At 34.6% G+C, this 27,575-nt stretch overlaps 1 protein-coding gene across 1 annotated transcript in view; it reads left to right on the top strand.

The window, feature by feature from the left end:
- GMCL1 (germ cell-less 1, spermatogenesis associated) overlaps nucleotides 1–27,575 on the top strand; it is a 45,827-nt gene that overhangs the window by 5,005 nt on the left and 13,247 nt on the right. Inside the window, exons 2-11 of the mRNA XM_065928999.1 lie at nucleotides 1,962–2,085; nucleotides 2,726–2,822; nucleotides 4,041–4,138; nucleotides 6,436–6,548; nucleotides 7,508–7,573; nucleotides 9,261–9,345; nucleotides 10,862–10,952; nucleotides 13,644–13,781; nucleotides 22,535–22,604; nucleotides 27,042–27,117. Coding sequence (XP_065785071.1) covers nucleotides 1,962–2,085; nucleotides 2,726–2,822; nucleotides 4,041–4,138; nucleotides 6,436–6,548; nucleotides 7,508–7,573; nucleotides 9,261–9,345; nucleotides 10,862–10,952; nucleotides 13,644–13,781; nucleotides 22,535–22,604; nucleotides 27,042–27,117 — 958 coding nt within the window. The remainder of the gene's footprint in view (nucleotides 1–1,961; nucleotides 2,086–2,725; nucleotides 2,823–4,040; nucleotides 4,139–6,435; nucleotides 6,549–7,507; nucleotides 7,574–9,260; nucleotides 9,346–10,861; nucleotides 10,953–13,643; nucleotides 13,782–22,534; nucleotides 22,605–27,041; nucleotides 27,118–27,575) is intronic.

Below are 27,575 nucleotides of genomic sequence, written 5' to 3'. Positions count from 1 at the left end.
TGGTAAGTAACAGGTTACAGATTGCTCAAATGCCAGGATGAGGCTCCAACACCTACACCAAAGTCTTAATTCTTCCTGATAAATATATTCTGTTTCTTTCTAGAAAAACCTTGGATTCTGTTTGCAGGAGTTACCTATGCTCTGTGTTCATAGTGGTGGAGGTCATTAGGGGAACAAGTTTCCCCATTTTCTACCTCACTTCTGCCTTCTTTTTCTCTTGACATCTCGTCCTCCCAGCCCCATCCCCACCCCACAGTTCTGAAGGGCTTCACCCTCCATTCTAGATCCTGATACATTTTGGGCTGTGACTTTCACTGCTCTTTTCCATTCCAATTTGTTTTCTAACTTCCAGATCCATGGAATTTTCTCATCACGTGATAAGCCCAACCTCACCTTATTGCTGTTGTTGGTTTATTCATTTCTGCACTTTTAACCTTCATATGATCTAGAGAGAGTGCTTTTGGGAACTGGAGACTACTTGTCTCATTTATCTCTTACAGTAACCCAATGAAGTGAATATTTATACCCTTTTCTCACATGTAAGGTAACTGAGCTGTCATAGAGCTGGGACTCAAAGCCAAGTCTGTCTACCACCAAAGCATGTGCAATTTTTATTGTCTGTTGGGAAGAGGTATTCAATACACAGATTTAAGATGCCGTCAGAATGATCACTGATTTTCTTTAACATGTAATAAAAAATGTAATCAATTATTAAATTTACATTTTCATTAATAATCAATGATTAATGATTTTTTTTTCTTTTAACATTTAAAAGTTTTACTAAGAAAGCTGTCAGAATTGGCCAGGAGTATAAAAAATATTGAGCAACCTCTGCCTAGGGGTTTCCTCACCTACTGGATGGACCATCTTGATCACAGATTGTCAAAACAAAAATTACACAGTTCTTCCTTTAAATTAAATCTTATGCACAAATCCAAGATATTTACAGATGCATAATAATATGTGATGCTGTTCTGGTTGAGGTTAGATGGGATACCCAGAGTTCACTCCTCACTGTCCTTTGTAAAACCTAAGACACTGCTCCATTGAGCATAGTTTTGAAAACCTTTGGTCTGAGGCTGTGAACCATTTGTCTAATTTAGGGAAAAACACGCTTTTAGGAGTTTAAGAATAGTTTGGGGGCTTCCCGGGTGGCTAAATGATAAAGAATCTGCCTGCCAATGCAGGAGACATGGGTTCGGTCCCTGGTCTGAAAAGATTCCACATGCCACAGAGTAGCTAAGTCCATGTGCCTCTGCAATTGAGTCTTTGCTCTAGAGCCCCAGAGCTGCATCTACTGAAGCCTGCATGTCCTAGAGTCCATTGTCCACAATGAGAGAAGACACCACAATAAGAAACTCGCACACTATTTAACTGGAAAGTAGCCCCTGCTTGCCGCAACTAAAGAAAAGCCCGCACAGCAATGAAGACCAAGCACACCAAAAATAAAAGTAAATTACATTTTAAAAAAGTTGTTTGGTACTAAAGTAACAGCAAATGTAACTTACTTTTAAAATACTTGGGTAGGTCTTGTTCTTCATTTTGTAGTTGCAGTATTATTGCAATTATATTGACATTGTCCATAGTGCTGATTTCTAGACAAGGAAATAAGCAAAATCATCATGCTGATTTATCTTTATTGAATAGGAAATTGACTTAATTCAAAAATCAAAAATTGCAAAAAGGTGTATAGTGAAAGGTTTCCCTCCCACTCCACCCCCCTCTGTCCACTGTTGCTCCTCTTGGGAAAGAGTACTCCAGAGATCCCCACTATTATTAGTTTTTTATGTGCCCTTCCATACATAAGCATATTTGAATGTATAATATCTCTATCTTTTTACACCATGGGCAGATTGGTTCTATTTAATAGAAATTGAGCAAAAGGAGTATTTAGAGTTACATGCAAAATAAGTAAAATACTCAGTATTACACATATATAATGTTTGCATTTCTTTTAACAGGAAAAAACTGAAGAGTACATCCAAATATATTTATCAAACATTATTTTTAAATGGTGAAAACAGTGACATTAAGATTTGTGCTCTAGGAGAAGAGTGGAGCTTACACAAAATATATTTATGTCAAGTAAGTATTTTATTTTTCTCTTTGAGTAGCCAAGGTAGTCGCTTAAAACAACTCAAATTCTTTTAAGTCTTTTTCTTTCTCATTGTATTTCACAGTAGTCTTTTGCATGAATATTTGTCCTGTCTGATGGAAAGTCTCATTCTGTAAGAGATACACTATGAATATTGTTAGTGAGAACTTAGTTTGTTCTAGGAAACAGATTTTGAGTTTTCATTGTCACAGCAGCCTAGGAGTGTGTTTTTGTCATTCCAGTGAGGTACTTAATTTAGTGCCTTCTGTTGACAAAAGTGGAAAAAGTTAGGGGAAGAGGATAGAATAAGGACTCTAACAGTGTTTAGTTTCTTTTCTCTCTTCCTTAGTGTATTATTTTATGTCCATCTTGTGTGCAGTCATATGTTTATGAGATACTTAAATATATAATTTCTATGCCTGAATTTAGAGTACTATTGAAAAGGAAAACATATATATGTAATATACTCAGAAATTGTTCCACTGAGTGACAAGCTTAGTTGGTTCAAGTAGTAACACAAGAATTCAGTTCAGATAGTAATATGAGAATTTCGTTTTCTTTAATTAAAAACATAGTATTTTGATAAGCCTAATAGTGTCTTTATCATAATTTCTTTTTCATTTTGTTAAGTCTGGCTACTTTTCTAGTATGTTCAGTGGTTCTTGGAAAGAATCCAGCATGAATACCATTGAACTGGAGATTCCTGACCAGAATATTGATATAGAAGGTAACTGTCACCATAATTACCATTATGTAAAAATGATTAAAAAAATAACCTTTTTATCCTTTCGGCAGAAAATATTTTCTTCTTGTTAACCAGGAAAAAAGCTCCTTTTAACACTCCACAGTGACAATTTTTTATTGATTTACTCTATACTTTTATCAATTCTGTTCTGTGTATCCCTCATCTTACTTTGTCATGTCAGCTTTATCAGTCTGTTTCTTTCTTGTTTAAAAATATATCTGCCTGGGGTATAGAGGATGCAGAGTGAAGAAAGGAGAAGTATAACCAATAAACAGTAAGCTAGTAAACAGTATTCATTAATTATTCCATATACATTAAGATCTTTTCTGGGAACAAGTAGATGTATCAGGTAGTCAGTATTGTTTTAGAGTTATAATGGCCTTTAGATGAGGAAGCTGAGGCCAGGAGGATTTAAGAGACTTATTTTAGGTCTCAGAGCAGCTTAGTGAGGTAGGATCAGACTATAGTTCTCACTCCTGTCCTGGTGCTCCCGCTTCTCTCTTTGATAACTGAAGTGGAAGTACCCAGTACTGACCTCATAGGCAAAGAATATTTATAAAGCAAACCTTGCAGGACACAAATGAGAATGGCAGTAGAGAAAAGGATGGACAGGTTCAAATAGCTGTGGTGGCAGGATACGCAGGCAATGCGGGTTCAATTCCTGGGTCAGGAAGATCCCCTGGAGGAGGAAATGGCAACACTCTGCAGTATTCTTGCCAGGAAAATCCCATGGACAGACGACCGCCTGACTGGTTACAGTCCATGGTGTCTCACGGAGTTGGACACAACTGAGCACTCACTCACAGGACCAGGAGGTATTCCATGCTCCGCAGTGAAGCACTGAAACACCAGGGTTAAGATTGTCGTTTGGTCTGTGTAGTTGTACTTAATGATTGATCTACTCGGGGATATCGTCATAAAACTCTTTCCAAGGGTGTCTTAATTCTGACCACTAACTGATAACAAGGTTAGATGTAGGAGAATCCAGCAGGATTTGATAGAATTGATGGAAATGTATAACATTGTTATTAAAGCATCATCAGTCCGTAACCATTACTAGTAGTTTTATTAGTGATAATCATCTTATCCTTTTATACTAGATTTAGACATATGTCTCAGTGTATAAAGACTGTCCTTATTCTTGTAATATTCTTACAGCTCAAATTGTTATTTCATTCTATCTGTGTATTTTGATTTCAGCACTTCAGGTGGCATTTGGGTCACTGTATCGAGATGATGTCTTAATAAAGCCAAGTCGAGTCATTGCCATTTTGGCAGCAGCTTGTATGCTACAATTGGTAAGTATGCGTGTTACTCAAAAAAGGGTAACACTTGTGTCTTTGTTTCAAGGTATCCCTTCCAAAAACAATAATAAAACCTAGCTTTTTATAATTTTTAAAATAAATATATAAATACTTCTTTTGTGATAAGTCATTTAAAATGTTTAACCAAAAACTTTACTACAAATGAGGAGGGTCTTGATACTTGTGTAAAATGAATGCAGGCTGTTTCTATGTAGAGATCTTAGAATGACTATAATGTGGAACAAATATACTTGTCTAAATCCATTTATAGATTTCTATGCATTAATGGGGCTTCCCTTGTGGCTCTGCGGGTAAAGAATCCACCTGCAGTGCAGGAGACCTGTTCAGTCCCTGGGTTGGGAAGATACCCTGGTGAAGGGAACGACTACCAATTCCAGTATTCTGGCCTGGAGAATTCCATGGGTTATATAGCCCATGGGGTCGCAAAGAGTCAGACATGACTGAGCGACTTTCACTTCTTTCTGTTCATTAATGACTTCCTTGACTATTATGAAGCAAGTGGCTTATGATTTGATTATTAATTCATATAGTTCATGGATTTGGAAAACATTGAGTGCTTTCTATGTAAATGTTTTCTTAGGAAATAATTGTGTGTAAACCACCTACATGTATATAATCTATTGGTAGAATGACAGATTTGTTCATTCAACAGACGTATATTGAGCAGTGTGTCAAGCTAGGCATAGAGATCGAGAGGTAAATAAAGATATCTATGCCTTCAAGAAGCTCACAATGTAATGTGTATAGAGTCAGGGAGGAAGGGTTGATATATAAGCCCAAAGAGTAAAGTAAGAGCTGTCCAATCTTATAGATATGATGATAAACTTTCTGTAGCATTTAGTGGATATGCAAAGTGGTCACTTTAACCTGGTAGTGTCAAAGAAGGAAGTTGTGTTTGAGGTTGAGTCTTAAAAACTAGATATGTGTTTATCTTGTAAGAAGAGAGGGGAAGAAAGAGCATTTCATGCAGAAAACTAAGATATAGACATGAGAAAATAATGGAGCATTAGAGAATCTGAGAGGAACACAGATCTAGCATAGAATAGAAGAAGGGTTGGAGAAAAGGAGGCAGAGCCCAGATCACGAAAGTCCCTCAGTACCTTTTAAAAAGTTAACACTTTGCATATTATAAGTGCTTTTGAAAAGTTCTACTCAGAGGAAAGACAGAGTTGTATTTTAGAAAGAATGCTTTATCAATGTGAAGGATGAGCTGAAAGGAAAGTTGAGTATAAATCCTATTGCAGTAATCCATGGGAGGGTCTAGGTGAGGGTAAAAGCATGAAGAGGAAAACTGGATACTGGCAAGGTTAAGCAGGGATTATGCTCTAGACCTGATGACCCAGATGGATGTTAAAAGGAAAGGGGCGGAGTCTAGAATAGCTTGCCGGAAAGTTTAAAATCCCAATTTGAGTCAACATTTTATTTTGATCATTTTAAAAAGTTAAGTTTCTTTTTATGTGGCATTTTTATACTGATTTATTTGAAATAATAGTTAATAGCATGTTAAATATCCTTGGCTGAAGTAATTTGATTTTTTTAATGTTTTGATCCTTTCAATACTTATTTTCAGTAATTATACTTTTTAAACTTTTAATCCTGTTTCGGTTTTGTTCTAAATTCACTTTCTGCATTATCTGTGTGACTTGGCTATTTAACGATAATACTCTTGCATGGTGGATGTAGTTCAGAAATTTGAATAAATTCACTTTCTGCATTATCTTTGTGACTTAGCTGTTTAACAGTAATACTCTTGCATGGTGAATATAATTTGAGTAAAAAATGAGAGAATTCTTTCCCTATATTAAATAAAATTAGCTATTTGAAATCTTATATATAAACATTTTAGATTAAAATTTCAACGTAAGTTTAAATTGATTCATATTGTGTACTTGCCTAGCCCATTACATAGTCATCTATGTAAAAAGGTCTTAGTTTTAAAAGAACAGGCAAAACAGAATGCTGCTTAAGTTTGCAAAAGTCCAGAGAGGAGAACAGAAAAGAGAGTAGCAATTTTTATCTCTGTTTTACTGCTTTTACCTTCTCCCTTCCATTTTTCAGTTCAAGTATTTAGTTGAATACTTGCTGAATTTTTTTTTTTAGGAAGTTTTACTGGACTTTCAAAAAAGACTTAGGCTTGCTGCACTTAATGGTTTTCTTTCTTTTCTTTCTTTCTTCCTTTTTTTTTTTCTTTTTAATATGTGAAAGCACATATTCAGAGCTAACTTTTCCCGCATGAAATGGGCCTTTCCAGTGCTTATTTATATTTACAGGATGGCTTAATACAGCAGTGTGGTGAGACAATGAAGGAGACAATCAATGTGAAAACTGTGTGTGGCTATTACTCATCAGCAGGGACCTATGGATTAGACTCTGTAAAGAAAAAGTGAGTTCCCTAACTTGTTTTTCCTCTCATTCCTCTCATTCCACTTTTGGGAATTTGACTGCTTTGGTTCCTTAGGAGAATGTGTAGCTATTAAAAAAAAGAGAGAGAGAAAAGAATAGAATTTGCTATAAAAGGTTCCTTTTTATATTTGGACTAATTAGTAAACTCCTCAAGTGTGGTCCCTGTGACTGTGGGTGGGTTATACATGCTTATAAAAACTATGATCCCTCTTTACAGTACATTTCTATTAAATGTTTTAAAGCAGTAGGCATAATAGCTATTACAGTCGTCCCTCACTATCCGTAGGGGATTAGTTCCAGGACCTGGGTGGATACCAGAATCTGCGTTTGCTCACCTCCCTTATTTAATGGTGTAGTATTTTCAAATAACCATCCTTCTGTATACAGTGAATCATCTCTGGATTATTTATAATACCAGTATAAAGGCTATGTAAATAGTTATAAATCCAGTGTAAATGCTATGTAAATAGTTGCTGTCTTGTGACAAATTTAAGTTTTGCTTTCTGGAACATTCTGAAGTTATTATTTTTTTCTCCAATATTTTCAATTCTCGGTTGGTTGAATCCACGGATAGAGAACCCGCGGATACCGAGGGCTGACTGTATATCAGTGCAACTACTGGCAGTGTTTTTAACTCTTGAGAATTGCAGTACCCATTTTCAAATTATAAAGAAGGTAACAGAAGTATGTAAGGCCCTTCATAAACCATTTAACACAAACTTGGAAGTTTTCTCAATTAGAAAGGCTCTTATTAATATTAAGGGAATATTCCCTTACTAACTGCTGACAAAAACAGTACTAAATTTCCAGTTGTTAAATTAAAATATTTGAGCATGTCCTAGCAAGATTAATATTCTGTTTTTACTTTAACTGTATGTCCTACTTTATAAATCATAAATATATAATGTATAATGAAATAATTCCATGTTTTAATTTCAGGTGCCTTGAATGGCTTCTGAACAATTTGATGACTCACCAGAATGTTGAACTTTTTAAAGAACTCAGGTATTTGAATTTTAAAAAGCTTCAAAATACTGTTCTTTATTTGTTAAAGTATGCAAGACATTTTTGTATAAAACAAAAATATATTCTGAAAAAGTGAACTTAATGAAATGTATCTAAGTTTCTTTCCTTTGTTGTAAATGATACAGTGCATTTTTTTGATACAGTGCATATTATGTCTACTGTTTTGATCAATTTTAATGGAAAAATTCATTGCTGCTGTAAAACTATAGAAAATCTCTAGGGTTATCTCACTTTTGCTGGACTCTTAGAGAATCTAAACATTTATTTTAAAAACCACCATCTCTTATTATCCAGAAATTACATTTGAGAAAGTTGTCTTAAACATGTTACTAAGACTGATGAAACTAAATTCACAATTAAGGTGGGCTTCTGATCTGGTTTGCTTGTTCTTCCTTCCTCCCTTCAAGTAACTTCTGAATGGCTGCTATATGTAAAGGTGCTCTGTTAAGGGCTTTGAAGGAGGCAGAGGTAATTACGTCATGGTCTCTGCTCTCTCTCAACTTATTTGTAATAATGGAGCTAACATATCTGCTATGGGTCTGAGAAATTCAGAGTTGGAATGAACTTTTAAAGACCAGAAACTCTATAAACACTTTCAGGGTTGCAGAACAGGGTTCAGTACCCTTTTCTGAAACAGGGGTACAAATGTCCCTGGGTGTATATAGCATTCTGATGGAAATGTACAAGACCAAAGGCTTAACATTGAGTGGCTTACTGGTTTGTCAGTTTTGCTGACTTTTGGGGGGACAAGAGTAGGGAGGAGTAGGAGAGAAGTAAACATTTTTATGTTTAAATACATCGTGGAATAGAGAGAATTCAAGTTTCTTTGGGCTTATAAGTACAAAAATTAATAGGAATGTTATTTTTATGGCTAGCCTTCTCCTAGATTCCTGGGTCCTTTCCTTTCATCTGCCCTTAGGAGGTACTTTGATAGAAAGATTTGAGAAGTATTATATTCTACCAGAAAATCATCACCTAAATGATGTCAAGGCATAAACAAAGTCATTAGAAACACTTTTTCTCTTCTATAATTCTCACTGAGCTTTTTTCAAAAGGGAGATAAATCATAGTGGTCACCTTAAAAATTCAGATGCTCTTCTGGCTTGTTGAGGGTAGTGGGGGGAAAGGGAAAAAAGGAAAGAGCTAGTAATATCATTTCCATTCTAAATTTACACTAACACTTATTTCTTGATATTACTCCCTTAGTAAAATAAAAATTTGTTTTATGACTAAACAATTCTCTTAAGCCTAGAGGTAAAAGGTTACTTTGAAGATATATCTCCTTCAGTGAATTTTGACAGAATTTTTGTTAATTGAATAAAAGGGAAAGGCAAAAGAAAGGGAAGACTGCCACTTTATCAGAGCATGCTAAAACTTATCTTACTAGGACTTTGCTTTACCTTGATTAATCAGCGGAGCAAGCTCTTTGTTTCCTCAGCAGTGCAAGAAAAAACCTTTTGCAGCATACAGTCTGAATTATAAGTATCCTTACATTCAAATAGATTGTTTTTGTCTAAGATTCTTTGTCTTGGGCAAAAAGACTGATGTAGTTTTTTAATTCCGTGTTTTCTTTTGATAAAAAAGACTTTAAAAAGTTTTCAGTTCCACCAGGGTCTTTAACTTTGGTATAAAGCGAGGCTCACTACTTCTGTTTTATCTTTTCTAGTATAAATGTCATGAAACAACTCATTGGTTCATCTAACTTGTTTGTGATGCAAGTGGAGATGGATGTATACACAGCCCTTAAAAAGGTATTTCCATAATGTGATGTGTGTAAAGATAGCCACTCAGCATTGCTTATAATAGTGAAAAACTGAAAACAGCTAGTGTTCAGTGGTAAGAGTGATTATACATGCAAGAAGAGGAAAAGGAAATATGCCAGAATGCTAAGTCTTTAGGCTTTAGGGAATTGGTATCATGAGTAATTTTAATTGTATTCTTTATACTTTTCTCTTCTAGGAATACATTTGTTTTTTCCAAGTTTTTTTTTTTTCCAATAATTAGCATGTTATTTACATGATCAGAAATGTTAAATATTTTATATGGTTTTCAGAAATGGTTTCAGAATTGAGCTTTAGTTGAATTAATAACTTTATGATGAATTTTTCACACATTTTTCTAGAGAATGTTGAGATTCTTTTAAAGGTCTTTTGTACTTAAGGCATATGTCTCACTTCATCCTTTTGTAAGGTTTCAACATTTTTAGTATAATTTTGTTTTCACAACTCTGAAGAAACAAATGGGCTATTACTTTTGTTCTGTAGATGGTAGCACTTAGATTTCTTACAATTACTACATGGCAGACGTGAGACAGAACCCAGGTCTGTGAGTTCTAGTCTGTTGCTTTCCTCACTGCGTGATTTTGCTGTTAGCCTTTTGTCCTTAGCACCAAGTTTACATTAATATGGTCATGAAACCTGGGAATGAGTCACCTTCTGGGTGAGAGTCTATTACTATTTTTCCTCAAAGAAGTTTAGTAATGTGGTAACCTATCATTAAAGGAAGGTAGACAGCCCATTTCTGTCTCTGAGCCACTGGTAGCACTCTTTCTTTCTCATAAGTATTGATGAATGCTTACTATGTGCTAGGCACTGCTCTAAGTATGTTACCCGTATTAATTCTAATGTCCTGTGAGGTTGACATATTATAATGCTCATCTTGCAAATGAAGAAATTAAAGCCCAGAGAAATTAGGTAATTTCCCTCTCTGTTAATTGACAGGGCCAGGATTTAAAAATTCATGTTCTTCATTACTGTGCGTACTGTCTCAACAGCACTTAGACAATGAGAAACTCCTTTTTCCCATATTTAATTTCTTTTTTAACGTCACATAGTATATAGTGAAATTTAATTGTTAATTGAGTAAAATAAATTAGTAAATTTTATATACTGTATATATATGTGTGTATTGTGTCTACCCTCTATAATATAGTATATTTTATATGTATGTGTGTACACACACACACATGTGGAACATTTACCTTTTCAATACTAAAACTATAGTGCATTTGAAGCCATAAATATTTTTCAGGTATTAGCTTATTCCTGATATGCTCATCTAGTTTTTATCTTTGGACCACGATTAATGCCATGATGAATTTAAGGCTTATCATGAGCATATCATGTAATAGTTGTACTTCTTTCAGTTGCTTATAAAATGGAAATTACATTTTTTAGATACTATGTTTTAAGAGAGCAGTTTGAAAATGTGAACTCAAAATGATGAAGTTTTACGGGCTTTTTTTCTTTCTTATTTTTTTTAATCTAGTGGATGTTCCTTCAACTTGTGCCTTCTTGGAATGGATCTTTAAAACAGCTTTTGACTGAAACAGATGTCTGGTTTTCTAAGAGGAGAAAAGGTGTGGCTAAAATTGTTATTTTAAATTGAAATTTAATTAAAATTGAACCCTGATTTATTGATAGAGAATTTTAGCGCTGGAGAGGACCTTGGCAATGATCTAACTCAATCCCTTATTTATACTGAAAAAATTTAGGTTGGATAAAAGAGATTACAGAAAAAAAAATTTAATGGCCATCAGGAGCAAAAAAGTGGATAAAAATCACAGTCCTTAGTTCATGATTTTCTTAGTTCACTATCATTGTTTACCTATGCATAGCTACCTTTTTCTTAAAAAAAAAAAAAAAAAAGTATTGAACCTCAATGAACTAATCAAGTACTAGAACATTAATAATTCAGTCTGTTCATGTGCTTCTTTCCTGTTGTGTCACTTCAGCTTTCCCCAACCACTGTCTTTAATTTTGTGTTTATTTTTCCCTTGCTTTTAAAAAATAGTGTTATGGCATTCTACACATGTCTTGACATGAATGCATAACATAGTGATGTGCTGGTAAGCTGGCTTTCTGAAAAAATAATCACTTATTTATAGCATTTTTTTTAAAATTTTAATGATAACAAATTTTCTTAGCATGACTAATTTCAGACTAACATGATACTACTGAATGTGGAGTTGGAAAGAAATGCATGCCATCAGCGCCTGTGAGCCAGTACAAGCCAGATTCAGCTTACTCTTGGACAACATATCATCCTGTTTTTATTGTTATTGAACTATTTCATACTATGGTATTGCTTTTCACTTCCTTGAAAACTAAAGAGATTGAACAGCTCTTTGTGTGTTTATCAGCATTTGTTTCTTCTTCTGTGAAATGTCTGTTCAGGTCTTTTTCCTATTTTAATATTGTAATTGTCTTTTCTTACTGATTTATGGGCATTCTTTATATATTCTTAATAACCAATTCTTTGTCACAAATATGTGTTGCATTTATCTTTCAGTTTAGATTGTTTTTTAACTTTTTTAAAGGTGTATTGATGAATAGAGACTCATATTAAAATTCAGTGTGCTCTTTCAGTCTTACTTACATAAATTTTCTAGAATTATGTAGTGAGATTTACTAGGTAATTATTTTTCCTTGAAGCTCATGACCAAAAATGTGTAAATGACCATAGCAATAAAATCTAACTTAAGTTGCTTCAAGAATAAAACACTAAATTTCTGTCTTAAGTTATACTTTATGGAAGTAAAAGAGGGATTTAAGAAATTGTAAAGGAAAAAAGTAGAGGAGAAAATTTAAGTTAAAAAACAGAAGTTAAAGCTGGAAAAGATAAAGAAGGTAGAGAAGCTAAAAAGACAGAGGCTCAATAGAAACAGTAGATGTTAGGTAAATTTTGACATAAGTTTATGCTCATTTGAGCTCCAGTTGGATTAACTGCAACAGTCCATCAAGAGAGAAATTACTTTGTAGTTTGAGTGGCAGAAACTAGAATAGGAAGCTGTGGTCCCCTCTGCCTTCTGGTTTTCCCACTCTAGGCCCTCTGTCCCAGCCTCAGTAGTATAAAAGTATACAGTTTAAGATAACTTTTCAGGGAAACATTTACTGCATAAGGCCTGATGCCCTTGTTTTTCAAAGAGGACTTCAGAAGTTTATTTCAAACAGTCTTTAAATTATAAAGGTGAAAATACCCAGAAAATAAGACCAAAAAGATCACTTGTAGTCCCCTTACCCACTATATTCCTCTTTGTTGTTGTTTAGTCACTCAGTCATGTCCGACTCTTTTGCGACCCCATGTACCGTAGCCCACCAGGCTCTTCTGTCCATGGGATTCTCCAGACAAGAATACTGGAGTGTGTTGCCATTTGCTTCTCCAGGGGATCTTCTTGACCCAGGGATTGAGCCTGGGTCTCCCTCATTGCAGGCAAATTCTTTACCTTCTGAGCCACCAGGAAAGCCCAGGGGAAGCCCAATATTTCTCTTAGGTTATCTTAATTATTTGTCTTTTCAGATATATATGCATCAGGACCAAGAGAACAATAGAAATTTATAAAATTTTCTGCATAGTTATACTTAAAGATTGCTTCTTTTATTTCCTATCCTTAATAGCAACAGGGCTGAGTCCACTGCTGTGGGTATACCTTGTAACAGAAAACAGGCTAAGGATTATGTGCAAGTCCACGATTGATAGCAGCAGACCTTTCCTTCCCACTCATGAGAGCATAATGGAATGCAACTGAGAGTATTTCTGGAAATAAGCTTAAATTCTCCCTGAAGAAGAAATTCATAACTTTGAATTATTTTAACAATAAATACTACCCTTGTGTTGCAGATTCACAGCTACAGTGTCTTTGTATCTTATTTTGTATTGTAGTACAGAATTGTAACTAAAGTATAAATTAGAAAGATGCCAAGAAATGTTCCAGGTCCTTTGTGTCTTGTGAAGACCCTTGAGTGAGGCATTTGGGCTCGAGTTCCACTGAAGTGCTCAGTCCCTGGGAAAAGGGATTCTGGAAAGATATCCTACCCTCGATCACCATTCTTAAGCCTTCCTTTCCCACCTTGCTGGGCTATGTGCTGTAAGCTCCAATCCCCAGAAGGGCATCAATTGAATTCCCAGCCCAAGGGTCTAATTAGAACCAAAGTTAATTTCCTGGGGCTTTTTTCTAAATCTCCCCAAGTTCATATAGATAAATTAATAGATTTTGAAAAGAATGGCTATTTAGTTTAAGCTTTTTTGTTTGGTTTTATTCGTTCTGTAGATTTTGAAGGTATGACCTTCCTTGAAACTGAGCAAGGAAAACCATTTGTGTCAGTATTCAGACATTTAAGGTTACAGTATATTATCAGTGATTTGGCCTCCGCAAGAATTATTGAACAAGATTCTCTAGTACCTTCAGGTAAGAACATGATAAAATTGTGATTTTAAGTAAAATCTTTCTGACTGTAATAGTAATATATATCATAGAAAAATAATAATGAAGAAAATAGAAGTTATCCTTAATTCCAGTAAGGATTTTTATACCACACAGAATCATACCATGTAGATAATTTTCTATGTTCACATTATATATTGTGAGTATCTTCCCATATCTTTAAATACTCTTCAGAATATTTAAGTGGCTGTATAGTATTCTATAATGTGGGTGTTCTTTAATTTGCTTAACCAGTACACTATTTTGGACTAGACTTTGACTTTCGAAGTGTTATTTAGAGGTCAATTTCTTTTTCTATTAATACTGCTTAAATTTGCTGTTTTTCTGTTTCGTATCCTAGTCTTAAACTTTATGTCAAAGCAAATATAATATCTTTACTAGTTATGATTTAAAACTTGTGAAACAATTACTGTTTTAATTTTCTAAGTTAAGTGTCTAGTGCTTGTGTAGGATTAAATTTAGTACTGTATTCACATTTAAGAAATAGAAAGTAGCATATGAAGATTTACTTGTAAATTTGTATAGATTTGTCTGAAAATTATAATTTTTTGACACCTTAGTTTTTAACATAATTATGTTTATCGATTTAAATTGTTGTTGAAATCTGTACATTTATTTATAAAGGTATTCAGTGGAAACCAGACTGAGAGTTGTATTTCTGGTAGTTAAAGTAATGTGTTTTGTAATAAAATCACTCAGGCAGGTTTATAGACAGAGTGCTTTTTTGTTAATTTTGTATTATTCATTTATATTATATTTGTGTGGGTGTGGGTCTGAGATTTGTTTGTTTGCTCAGTCTCCATTTCATTTGAAGATCATGTTCCCCTTCAGTATAGCAGCTTTATAATAGTTTTAGTATATATTATACACCAAACACTGGCGTGTGTGACATTAGATGCCTTGTTACATACTCCCACTCTAATCCTACTTCTTTTAAGGCTTTAATAAATTTTTAAAGAGTTTAAAAAATAAAGTCTGTTCTAAAGTAGTTTAATTTAGGTGTGTCTATGATGCAAGGGGATAAGCTTTATATTTTTGGAGTGTAAAATGGGCATAAATATTTCTAGTCTGACTTTGCTTTAATATAAAATTGAAAAGAATTTAGATCCCAAATTTCTGACCAGATTTCATCCATGATTTTTTCTGACTTAAAATTACAATAGAGGGCAATTTTTTTCATTTTAAAATATAAATGGACAAATAGTTTTTCCTGTATATCTGAATAAATTATCATTTCAAAAGCAGGGTATAAATAAAATTAAATCCCATGCTGTTTGTGAGAGGGCAAAAAGTGACCACGTAGCTCACACCTTCAAGATACATTGGTATATTCTCTCAGTAAGAATGTATCCTAGATTTGAAATAAGTGAAAATAGTTTCAATTATGTAGGTGAAATTCGCTGATCATTTTTCAGAAATAGTGCCAAATGTGTTAACACTATTCACAGTTATATGTTCAGTAATCTGGGGAATTTTAATATATACATCTTTTATCATCTTTAGGTCAGAATTAAATTCAAATGGAAATTAAAAGAGAAAAAAATTAAACTTTTAATAGAGATATGTTAATTCCAAATTAAATCCAGACTTTGTGTAGAAACATTGTAGTATTTTAGGATTTAACTGTGTTAAGCACAGTTGAATTCCATTATTTCATAGAATTAGATTTGTTGTGTTCAGTCCTTCAGTTGTATCTGACTCTTTGTGACAACATGGACTGCCCCACACCAGAATTCCCTGTCTTTCGCCATCTCCTGGAATTTATTCAAATACATGTCCATTGAGTTGGTGATGCTATCTAACCATCTCATCTTCTGCCACCAACTTCTTTTGCCTACAGTCTTTCCCAGCATCAGGATCTCCCAGTGAGTAGACTCCTTGGATCAGGTGGCCAAGGTATTGCAGCTTCAGCTTCAGCATCAGTCCTTCTAATGAGTATTCAGAGTTGATTTCCTTTAGGACTGACTGGTTTGATCTTGCAGTCCAAGGGATTCTCAGTAGTCTTTTTCTGGTACCACAATTCGAAAACATCAGTTCTTTGGTGCTCAGCCTTTTTTGTGGTCCAGCTCTCACGAATTAGATTTACCTTAGGTGAGGTCATTAAGTCTGCTTTGTTCTATACTCTCATTGTCATGCTTCCCTCCCCATTGATACCTCTGACCTATCTTGTTACCATCTCTCCCAGATCTTTCTCTTTACATCCTCTCCTATATTCCCTCCATTTTATTTAGCTCTCTCAAAAGAGAGTATTTTCCCTCTGTGGAGGACTTTCTCTCAACACATCCTGCTAATAAAGGGTTAGGAGGCCACATAGTCATCAGCCCAGCCACCTGAGTGCCCTTTCTAAATCCCTGTTGCATGTGATCCAGCTCATGCTCTCTTCTTTCTCTTCTGATCCCCAGTCTTTCTTTCACATTCATTTAAGACCTGGACACTTGATTTCTGGCTGCTTCTCCACCCTTCTTCAGTAATGTGATGTGTCCATATTATCATTACATTTTCTAGCCTCCTAGTAATTTGACCTTAACTCCTGTAACATTTATCTGCTGATCATTAAGTACTTGCTACATTTGAATCTTGCTGTAACCCAAAATTTCTCAGCATCAGAAATGCAGTAGTTTGCAGGCTATAAATAACCTTCTAGATGGTTCGTAGTCTCATCCCTCTTACACTGTTATTTGATTTCCAGTCCATTCTGAACTCCATTTTCTGCCAGTCTTTCAAGCCTCCTACTTTTTTCTTCCTTTCAGACCTGGATTTCATTTTAGATCATCTGAACTGCTCTCTCTCACAGTTGCCTTCAACTTTTTGTCCTACTTTACAAAATTCTAAAACTAAATTAAACCTTCTTTGTTCTTAATACCCTCTACTTTGTGCTGAGTACTGCTCCAGAACATTCTATAACTTTATATTGGTGCCACTGCAAACTCATATTTCATTGCTAAGCTTGGACCTTGTGACTCCTTATATCACTTTTACTTGGTGACTTTTTAAGATTTGCTTCAGCAGTTGTTTATCAAACCTCTGCCCCTCTGTTCAAGTTTCCTCTCCAGTCACTTCACTATCAGTGGGTGGTGGTGGTTTAGTCGCTAAGTCATGTCTGACTCTTGCGATCCTGTAGGCTATAACCTGCCAGGCTCCTCTGTCCATGGGATTTTCCAGGCAAGAATACTGAAATGGGTTGCCATTTCCTTCCCCAGGGGATCTTGCCCAACTAGGAATTGAACCTGAGTCTCCTGCATTGCAGGCAGATTCTTTACCAACTGAGTTACGAGGGGAAGCCCATGGGAACTCTGTTGTTTTTTATATAAATTCAAGGTAATCAGGCAAAGATTTATTCAGATTTCTAGTCTTAATCACCTCTCCTTCCTGTCCTGTCCTAGAGGTTGAAGTGCTCCCTTCCTATTCAGGCCAACTTCCTACTGTGTTCATAATCCTATAATTTTATGCTATCATTTAATAATCTGTATCTTCAGCCCCTCCTGTTCTCCCTCAGCTTATAAATATGGTCAAACCTCTTATTAAAAAAACAAACCAAATCCCCCCAACTCCCGTCTGGACCCTGAGTCCCCTTCATGGTTACTATTCCTCTGCCTTAGAATCACCTTCTTCAAAGTAGTCTATAGTTGCTGTCTCCATCTTCTTACCTTTCAGACTTTTCTCAACCCACTACAATCTGTCTTTTGCCCCCACTATTTTACTGAAACTTTCTAGCAAAAGTTAGGACTGTCCTGTTTTTAAAATCTAATGATCTTATGTTGGCCCTGTTTTAACTTCCCTAGCATTTTATATCATGGTTTATTGTTTTTTCTTTCAATTCTGTACAGTACTTAGTTTAGAAATACTCTACTCTTCTGATTCTTTCCCTGTCTCTCTGACCATTCATTTTCTTTTGTAAGCTTCTCTTACTCTGCCCACCTCTTAACCTCCTAAGTGTGCCCTTGGCCCATTGATTTTTTCATTCTACATAGTGTCCCCAAATGATTTCCTTCATTCCTATGATTTATTGAAAGAATACAGTTCTGACCTCTTCCCTGAGTTTCATACTTAGATATCTAACTGATAGCTTGCCATCTATAAATTGCTTCAGTTCATCTATTCAAAAGAATACTTAATCTTTCCCCTCTGGTCCTAATCCCTGCATTCTTTTTTCTTCCTATATTTGCTTATCAATCATCAACATTAATAACTTGCCCAGCCTCTCAAAAATGGCAGAATCCTGAAAGTCATCCTATTCCTCCTCAGACTCTTTTCTTCCACATCCATTCACCATGTCCTATATTTTTTTTTCTTAGATAATTCTCAAACCTTTTTTTTTTTTTTTCCCAGTACCTGCTACCACTTCCTTGTTAAGGCATCATTATCTCTTGCTAGGTTACTCTAGTACAGAGTATATCTGTGGCTCTCTTGGGCCATATGTTTTTCATCTTTTTCTCTTAGGTTCTTGATAGGTAGTAGGCACTCAGTTTGTGTGAACTAAAATTGTGTCCTAAAACATACTAACTTACATATGGCCCAACACTGCATTTACTCTATCAGATAAGTTCAGATTCTAATTCCTAATCTAAGAAATTATAAAGGGGAGAAGAAAAAGTAGATGTGTAAATTCTTTAGTGTCCCAGTAACATGCCAGATTATGCATTTAATGTCTATTATGTAACATTATTTTTAAAATTATCAAGGTAATTGTTCCGTATTATACATGAAGTACTACTATCCTGTCACACAGCTAGTTAGAAGCAGAGCTCAAATGCCAGCCCAAGTCTTTCCTGTTCTAAAGCACCCCTCCCCCCTTTTTTTTAACTGCATCTTGTGTGTGTGTTAGTCGCTTAACCTAAGTAAGCGTGTGTTGGACTCTGACCTGTCAGGCTCTTCTGTCCATGGAACTCTGCAGGCAAAAATACTAGAGTGGGTTGCCTTTCCTTCTGCAGGAGATCTTCCTGACCCAGGGATTGAACCCAGGTCTCCTGCGTTGCAGGCAGATTCTTTACCATCTGAGCTATAGGGAAGTCCCCAACTGCAACTTACTGGTTACTTAAAAGAATTCCACTAGGTTTAATCTCTTTAAAATTGCATATCCAATTGTGTAAACTTAAGCAGTAATTTTGAGTCACCATTCTTTCAAGTATGCTTGATTTGGCTCTTGATAACAAAGTAGTGAAATAGATTTATTCCCTTACAGGTATCCTTGTAACTTTTTAATGTCAGGAATTACTGTTGTGGGTATAATGGGGGAACTTTTAATATTTTTGTAAGTTAGGTAGAGATGATAATTGTTAAAGTATGAATTTTATGAAAATAAGTTGCTTAAAGTGGAAAGATATAATACAGAAATTCATATAAGTAGTTTTATTGAAAAATACTGTACTTAGTAAGTTAAATTGTCATCTTTTGGAACTAGATTTTTAGATTATTATACATGAAGATCTTTGGGCTGAACTACTCCATTTTTATACTAATATACCTAGATGCTCTATGCAAGATATTCTTACTTATCCAGATAGGAATTTTTATTATGTAGGCTTTTTCCTACACCTTCATGATCTAATTCTGACAATGTGCTTCATATAATTGTTCAACCTACAGGCTGTTTTTTGCTATAAAGCTTTACTGGTTGTGAATAGATTTTTGTATGTTGTGTATTCCTGAATATCAGTTCAGTTAAATCGCTCAGTTGTGTTTGACTCTTTGCAACCCCGTGGACTGCAGCACGCCAGGTTTCCTTGTCCATCACCAACTCCCAGAGCCTACTCAAACTCATGTCCGTTGTGTCGGTGATGCCATGCAACTATCTCATCCTCTGTCGTCCGCTTCTCCTCCCGACTTCAATCTTTCCCAGCATCAGGATCTTTTCAAATGAGTCGATTCTTAGCATCAGGTGGCCCAAGTATTAGAGTTTCAGCATCAGTCCTTCCATATTCATTCAGGACTGATTTCCTTTAGGATGGGCTGGTTGGATCTCCTTGCTGTCCACGGGACTCTGAAGAGTCTCAAGACTCCCTTCTCCAACACCACAGTTCAAAAGCATCAATTCTTCTGCGCTCAGCTTTCTTTACAGTCCAACTATCACATGCATACATGACTACTGGAAAAACCATAGCTTTGACTAGATGGACCTTTGTTGGCACAGTAATGTCTCTGCTTTTTAATATGCTGTCTAAGTTGGTCATAGCTTTTCTTCCAAGGACCAAGTGTCTTTTAATTTCATGGCTGCAGTCACCATCTACAGTGATTTTGGAGCCCAAAAATGTAAAGTCTGTCAATGTTTCCATTGTTTCCCCATCTATTTGCCATGAAGTGATGGGACCGGATGCCATGATCTTAGTTTTCTGAATGTTGAGCTTTAAGCCATCTTTTTCACTCTCCTTCTTCACTTTCATCAAGAGGCTCTTTAGTTCTTCTTTGCTTTCTGCCATAAGTGTGGTGTCATCTGCATATCTGAGGTTATTGATATTACTCCTGACAGTCTTGATTCCAGCTTGTGCTTCATCCAGCCTGGCATTTCACATGATGTACTCTGCATATAAGTTAAATTACAGGGGACAATATACAGCCTTGACGTACTCTTTTGCCTTGACGTACTCTTTTTCCTATTTGGAACCAGTCTGTTGTTCCATGTTCAGTGCTAACTTGCTTCTTGACCTGCATACAGATTTTTCAGGAAATACCCGAATATACACTTTTTCATTTAAGCAAGCTAGGGGTGTATCTTATCTTTCTGTTTGTTTTTTAAAGTTTTGTAAATCTAAGACATTTAGATTTTCAAACAGTTTGCTCTTGGAGACCCCCTTCCCCATATCCTTTGTATAAGACAAGAGAAATTATCTAAATAAATTCATTCTGACCTTTTTCTATTAGAAAAGCACTGTGTTTACATTTAAGACTGTTATCATTACATCTGCAACTGCTGATTTATAGTGCTATCCGGTGCCACCTTGATGTGCCAATTTTGAGTTTGTTTTGGATTTTGGTCTGATAAAGTTTAAAATAAGTGGTTGAACTTGTTTTCACTAAGTAGAAGCTTCTTGAAGGCACTTTTTCAGAATCTTTCCACAACACTAACTGCCGAAAAGGATTCTGGCAAACTCTACCTTTTGGAGATATGTCTGCATATAATCATATTAAAAGCTCTACATAAAGGCAGTTGTTTCACTTTTCATCCCATGTTTTTCAGTCTTGTTTTTTTCAGGGATTTCTCCTTATGTATCATCTGTCAGCACTGCATTCGAACCAGTGGGTCTGTTGACTTATTTGAGGCTGATGCTATTGGATGAACTACCAGTGACTGAAAAAATTTCTAGTTTGACTTTTTACCTTTAGATTAAGGCAAGAAAGGAGGGACAAAAATATCTACACACATTTTTAACTTGTTAAAAATGTTTCTAGGAAACTCCATGGCACAACCAAAAAAAAATGTTTTTTAGTTTTAAAGGAGATTATTCAAAGATGTTGAAACTTAAGTTTTAAATCATTTTCATGGGAAATAGCTTATATGATATTTGTGAATGTATAACCTTTTCATTCCATTTTTATAAGTGAATAATAAAAAGCCATATTCTATCTCTAAATCAGTGAATTTCAAACTATCGGCATAACCTGTAGTGAGTTGAGAAATCATTTTAATGGGAAGGGGTCAGCTGTTTTTTAAAAAAATAAAATACAGTAAAACAAAACTTAAAAATCCAAATACATTGCAAGTAAGATTGAATATGTTTGTAGATATACTGAGTCACATAAACTTTGCTGTTAGTCTTTACCTACTAAAGATGAATTGTTTGTCACCTAGATATTTAGCAGTTATCCTTTATAATGGCAACAATATTATTTTGAGGAAAGAAACACTCAAAAGTATATTTATGGAGGATATTGAGGAAGGACACTAATAAATCAGTGCAAATCATCTGGGTACCTTTATTAGAAAGAGAATTATGACATGAACATCCAGATTTTAATTGCACTAGGGTTTTCCCCCTGCCTTTTGGTAGAGATAGACAAATCACTTAACTTAAAAATTAGAAAAACTGTCTTTTTAGTTGGGAATAAATAAGAACAAAAAAATAAATATGGTGCTAAGCCACTTCTACTTAGGTTTTTAGTAAGTCCATGTTTTTATGTAAAATAATTAAAATCTCAGCTTCCAAAGTCTCATTTTATAGAAAAATTAATATGCTTACTACTGAAGGAAAACATCTATTATATTGCATTTACAGTCATTTTAATTATAATAGTTATCTAAACCTAATGTGTCAGAATTATTTATTGAGTGTGCTTGATTCATCTAATAATTTAGAAATGGTTTACTTCTCATTATTTAGTTGCTTTTAGATAATTCAGTACAGGAACATTCCATTATTCAATTTTCTATTAAAGCTTTTGTAAACACTAAAAATAATACTTTTGGTATGTTTCTCACATGAAAATCAGTGTGAGCTATGAAGAGAAAACCATTAAATGTAAGAATATACTTTTAAATAAAGATTTAAATATATGTGATTAAAGTAGAGTCTGTCCTAAGGCAAAGGAAGATAACGTTTACCACTTTAAAGATCATGAGGCCATATGTTGTAGCATATTTGTAAAATACAAATTACCAGCTTTACTTATTGCCATTTGAAATTTGAATTTTAAGATGGTAAAAATTTTATCAACCTCTTAAAATTTTAAATCCTTTGTTTTTCCGTATTTCTTATTATATTATATTTGTTTTTACATTTTAGAATGGCTATCTTCTGTGTATAAACAGCAGTGGCTGGCTATGCTCCGAGCAGAACAAGACAGTGAGGTGGGGTAAGTATAGTATATCGTGTGTGTGTGTGTGTGTGTGTGTGTGTGACGCTCAGTCATGTCTGACTCCTTGTGACACTATGAACTGTAGCCTGTCAGGCTCCTCTGTCCATGGAATTCTCCAGGCAAGAATACTGGAATGGGGTGGCCATTCCCTTCTCCAGGGGATCTTCCTGACCCAGAGATGGAACTCACATTGCAGGCAGATTCTTTACTGTCTGAGCCACCAGGGAAGCCCCCATGGTACATCATAGCATTATTTTTTAAAAAAAAATTTTTTTTAATACTGAATTTAGTTGATTTTACAATATTGTATTTTAGGTATACATCAAAAAGATCCAGTTATATATATATTTATTTTCAGATTATTTTCCATCATCTGTTTCAAGATGTTGAATATAGTTCCCTGGGCTCTACAGTAAATCCTTGTTGCTTATCTGTTTTATGTATAGTTGTTTGTATCTGTTAACCTCATACTCATATAATTTATCCCTACCCCCCAACCCTTTCCCCTTTAGTAACCATAAATTTGTTTTCTATGCCTGTGAATCTGATTCTGTTTTATAAGCAAGTTTGTTGGGTATTTTTGTATAGATTCATTTTTATTGTTTTTTAGATTCCATGTATAAGTGATATCATATGATAATTTGTCTTTGTCTGAATTACTTCACATAGTACAGTATTCTCTAGATGCATCCATGTTACTGCAGATGGCATTATTTCATTCTTTTTTATGGCTGAGTAATATTCCACTTTATATATTTATGTGTTTGTACACCATATCTTTCTAAGACAATCATCTGTTGATGGGCACTTGGGTTACTTGGATGTCTTGGCTACTATAAATAGTGCTAGGGTGCATGTATCCTTTTGAATTAGAGTTTTCATCATTTTGGGATATATGCCTGGGAATGGCATTGCTGGATCATATGGTGGCTCTGATCTAGCTTTTTAAGGAACCTCTGCACCATTTTTTCGTAGCAGCTGCACCAATTTGCATTCCCACTAACGGTGTAGGAAAATTCGCTTTTCTTCATACCCTCTCCAGATTTATTATTTATAGACTTTTTAATGATGGCCATTCTGACTGGTACGAGAGTATACCTCATTGTAGTTTTGATTTGTGTTTCTCTAATAGTTAGCGATATTGAGCATCTTTTCACGTGCCCATTGGCCATCTGTATTTCTTCCTTAGAGAATTGTCTATTTAGGTCTTCTGCCCACTTTTGATTGGGTTGTTCATTTTCTTTTTGAGTTGTATGAGCTGTTTGTATGTATTGGATATTAACATTCCTTGAAAGTCAAATCATTTGAAAGTATTTTTTCCTATTCAGTCGGTTGTCTTTCCATTTTGTTTATGGTTTCCTTTGTTGTGCAAAAGCTTTTAACTTTGATTAGGTCTCATTGTTCATTTTTGCTTTCATTTCTTTGGCCATGCGAGACTGATCTAAAAAAATACTGCTTGGGTTATATCTGAGAATGTTTTCCCTATTGTTTTCTAGGAGTTTTATGCTATCATGTCTTTATACTTAGGTATATAAACTATTTTTTCTTTTTGGTATATAGTATGAGGAAGTGTTCATATTTCATTGATTTACATGTAACTGTCCAGCTTTCCCAACACCACTTGTTGAAGAGACTATCTTTTCCCCTTCGTATATTATTGTCTCCATTATTGTAGATTAATTGATGATAGGTGTGTGGATTTTGCTCTGAATTTTTAAATGGACTCATTATGTTGAAAAAAACAGTAACAGTATTAAAATCAAGAGCTGTTAGAGAAAAGATCATGTAATCAACTTTTATTATTATATTTCTTTAACTGTCAGTATTATAAATATTTATCTTTCTGGTCAATTAGTGTAATGGGGTATTTGCATTGTCATTTGTTTTATTAGTAAAATTGAATAATTTATGTGCTTTGTCTCAGTGTTACAGTTTTCTTTTAACCTAATTGAAATGTTACTTGGAATAATGCTTTCATAAAGCATGATCTGCATATATATGTATAGGTAAAGCTGATTTTCTTATTTGTGGTGATATTGTCAAATTTTCACTAATGTGATAGGTTTTTTGAAGACTTTAAGGTGAATTAACTCATTTAGATATAGGTGTCTTTGTCAAAAGCACATGACGCCTCTACAAAATATTTCTGTACTGTAATTGATTTTAATAGGAAGCATATTATCTGTTTTATCAGTGTGTAGTGCTCTGCAGTTCACAGAAGTACTTCCACATTTATTGTTTGATCTTTATACTAGCTCCTTGGTATAGGCAGTATGAAGAGACAGTCCACCTATAAGTTTATAGAAGGGCTTTACATTTAATTTTTTTCCTGCCCCAGTCTCTTTAAATTTATTTTTATATACCAGAAAACTTACTAAAATAATAGTCTAGTGTGTTTATATCTAAACAGTGAGTATGTGAAAGGGTTCTGTAAACTCTTGATAATGATTACAAGATTGTTATCCAGGGTCCTTAGTTTCTATTTACTTATAATTTATATCTCATCTTCTCCCAGATATATTCACAACATACTTACTTTGCAGAAATATAGTAAGATAGTTGGAGTAGGAATAAGAAAAATCCCTCCAAACAATGAAAGTAAATTATTTATTGGAATTTGGATGTGAATTTTGTAATGTATGAAATATTTTATAAACCATCCTACCTACTTCTTTTGTATATTCAGTTTTTATAAGATGGATGGTCTTTTTTTTTTCCCCAAGATTTTTCTCATGTATACCCTTTTTGAGTTTATAATATAGAGTCTTACCTAAGAGTCTGAGCTAGAATAAGTGGTTTTCTTGCCCTCAGAAGTATATGACTGTATTGCCCCTAATGAAGCACTCTATTCCACACATGCTGAGCATCTCCTTGCTACTGCAAGGCCAGTAAAGTGAGAAAGACAGTGTACTCCCTGGACTCAAGGGGGTTATCATCAAGTAAAGTCTCCCTCCAGGGTTCTCCTCTTCCAAACTCTTTTCCACATTGCCAACAGGATTATCTTCCTACGTATAAATATAATTTCACTTTCCTGCTTAAATAGGACCAGGGACACTTGAGGTTAGTTAGGGATTATTGCTTCATGTGTGATAAATCTGTGTCAATATTTTTTGAAAGTTCTTATTCTTAAGAAGTACATACTGAACTATTTACAGATTAAAGGATATGGTGTCTGGAGGATCAGCCTCAGAAATAGTTGGGAGGAGTGTGGGGAGAAGTGGGTTGAGAGTAAAACTAAAAATTACTGAACCTAGATGGCAAGAAAAAATTTGGCTCATTATGCTGTTTACTTTTACATGTTTTAAATTTTTCATAAGAAAAAATTTTAAAGTAATAAAAAATACATGGGAACTCTCTCATCTTAAAGCTTACATTAGTGTAGCAGGGGCAGCCCTTCAGCAGTCTGTCCCAAATGCCTTTTGCTTCGTCTCTCATGCTCGTTTTAGGTTCTGCCTGCACTACATTCTTCAGACATTTGGTATCCTTTCATGCTCTGGTCCTTTTCTACCTACTGAGCTTCTGCATGGAATGACCTTCTTCTGCAGAGGTCATCCCTGACCTCTACCTCAAGAAACTCCTTCTCATGCACAAATAATACTTCCTCCGTGATGATCCCACTCTAACCCCAGGCAATAAACCTGTGCCTTCTTCATGCTCTTAACATTAGTTCTCTCCACATTATTATACTATTACTTAAGTCTAGCTCCCTACTAGACTGGGGTCCTGGATGTCAAGGTCATGTTTTATTTTATCTACATTTAATTAATTTTTATTTGTTGTATTTGTTTCAGTATATTTATGAGATGATGATAGCCCCAGTATCTTGGTACTTAAAAATGCTATATATGAATGAATATATTACATCACTTTTATCATTTGATATTCTAAGCTAGTAATAATGTCATTTTGTTATTTCATACTGAAATAACACTCTCTCTCAGTTGATTATGGTTTTTAAAGGGCCAAGTAAAAATTAATTGATAAAGTTCTATAGCAGTTTTCTGTTAAATGCTGAACTTGGTTTTTCTACTCTTAAAAAATGGGTTGTGTGTGAAACAGTAATAATAGATGATACCAAGTCACATCTTATATAATAGATTTTAATAAATTTTACTTAATAGTTAGACTTTAAGTATTTTTCTTTCTTAGTAAGCAGAATTTCTCATAGAGTTCCCCCACCTCTTCTCTGGTTTTACTGTGCTCTTGTAAAAGTGTTCTAGAAGTCAAGGCAATAAGTGAAACACTAAAGATTTAAAATTTTTTTATTTAGCAAAGGTAATGGGCTAGGTTTAATCCCTGCATTTTGATCTTTATCTACACCACAAAATTTTGAATGTAGTAGCAATTTATTCCTATTGATTTGAACTCACAATTATTTTTCAATTATTAGTTGCTTATTTTCTATGAGATTTCATGTTTTATGTATATTTCTAGGCCTCAAGAAATTAATAAAGAAGAACTAGAGGGAAACAGCATGAGGTGTGGTAGAAAGCTTGCCAAAGATGGTGAAGTAAGTATGGGTTGTAACTCAGTTGTATAGTCTTATACAAATTGCTCTACTGTTAGTGCAAAATATGTGTTCAGTAACAGTCATGATATATGTTACAACTCAGAAGAGCATTTTTGTGTGTTTTAGTTTCTGTAGCATGATCTCCTGGGCAAGGAGTTACATGCTTAGTGGTGACTGATTTGTCAGCCTTTCATGAGACTGTTGAACTTCTGGAGTCTAGATAAGAGATATGAGAAGATCCCTCAGTAATCCAGAAATTAAGATAAATAAGTTTATCCTATTAATATTTTAATATCTTTCATGAGAGCCATTACATAGTCTTAAGAGTGATTCTATTTTATAGTTACAACCCTAGATCAAAGACATTCAAACCTTTTTGATTTGATTGCCATCCACATTAAGAATTGTTTGTCATTACCACCCAGTACAAATGCTTATAAGGGAAACAAAAGTATTAC

The sequence above is a fragment of the Muntiacus reevesi genome, chromosome 3 (assembly GCF_963930625.1).
Source record: "Muntiacus reevesi chromosome 3, mMunRee1.1, whole genome shotgun sequence".
In the NCBI taxonomy this organism is placed as follows: domain Eukaryota; kingdom Metazoa; phylum Chordata; class Mammalia; order Artiodactyla; family Cervidae; genus Muntiacus; species Muntiacus reevesi.
Note: the sequence above shows the minus strand (reverse complement) of the source record. Positions and strands in the feature narration are given on the sequence as shown.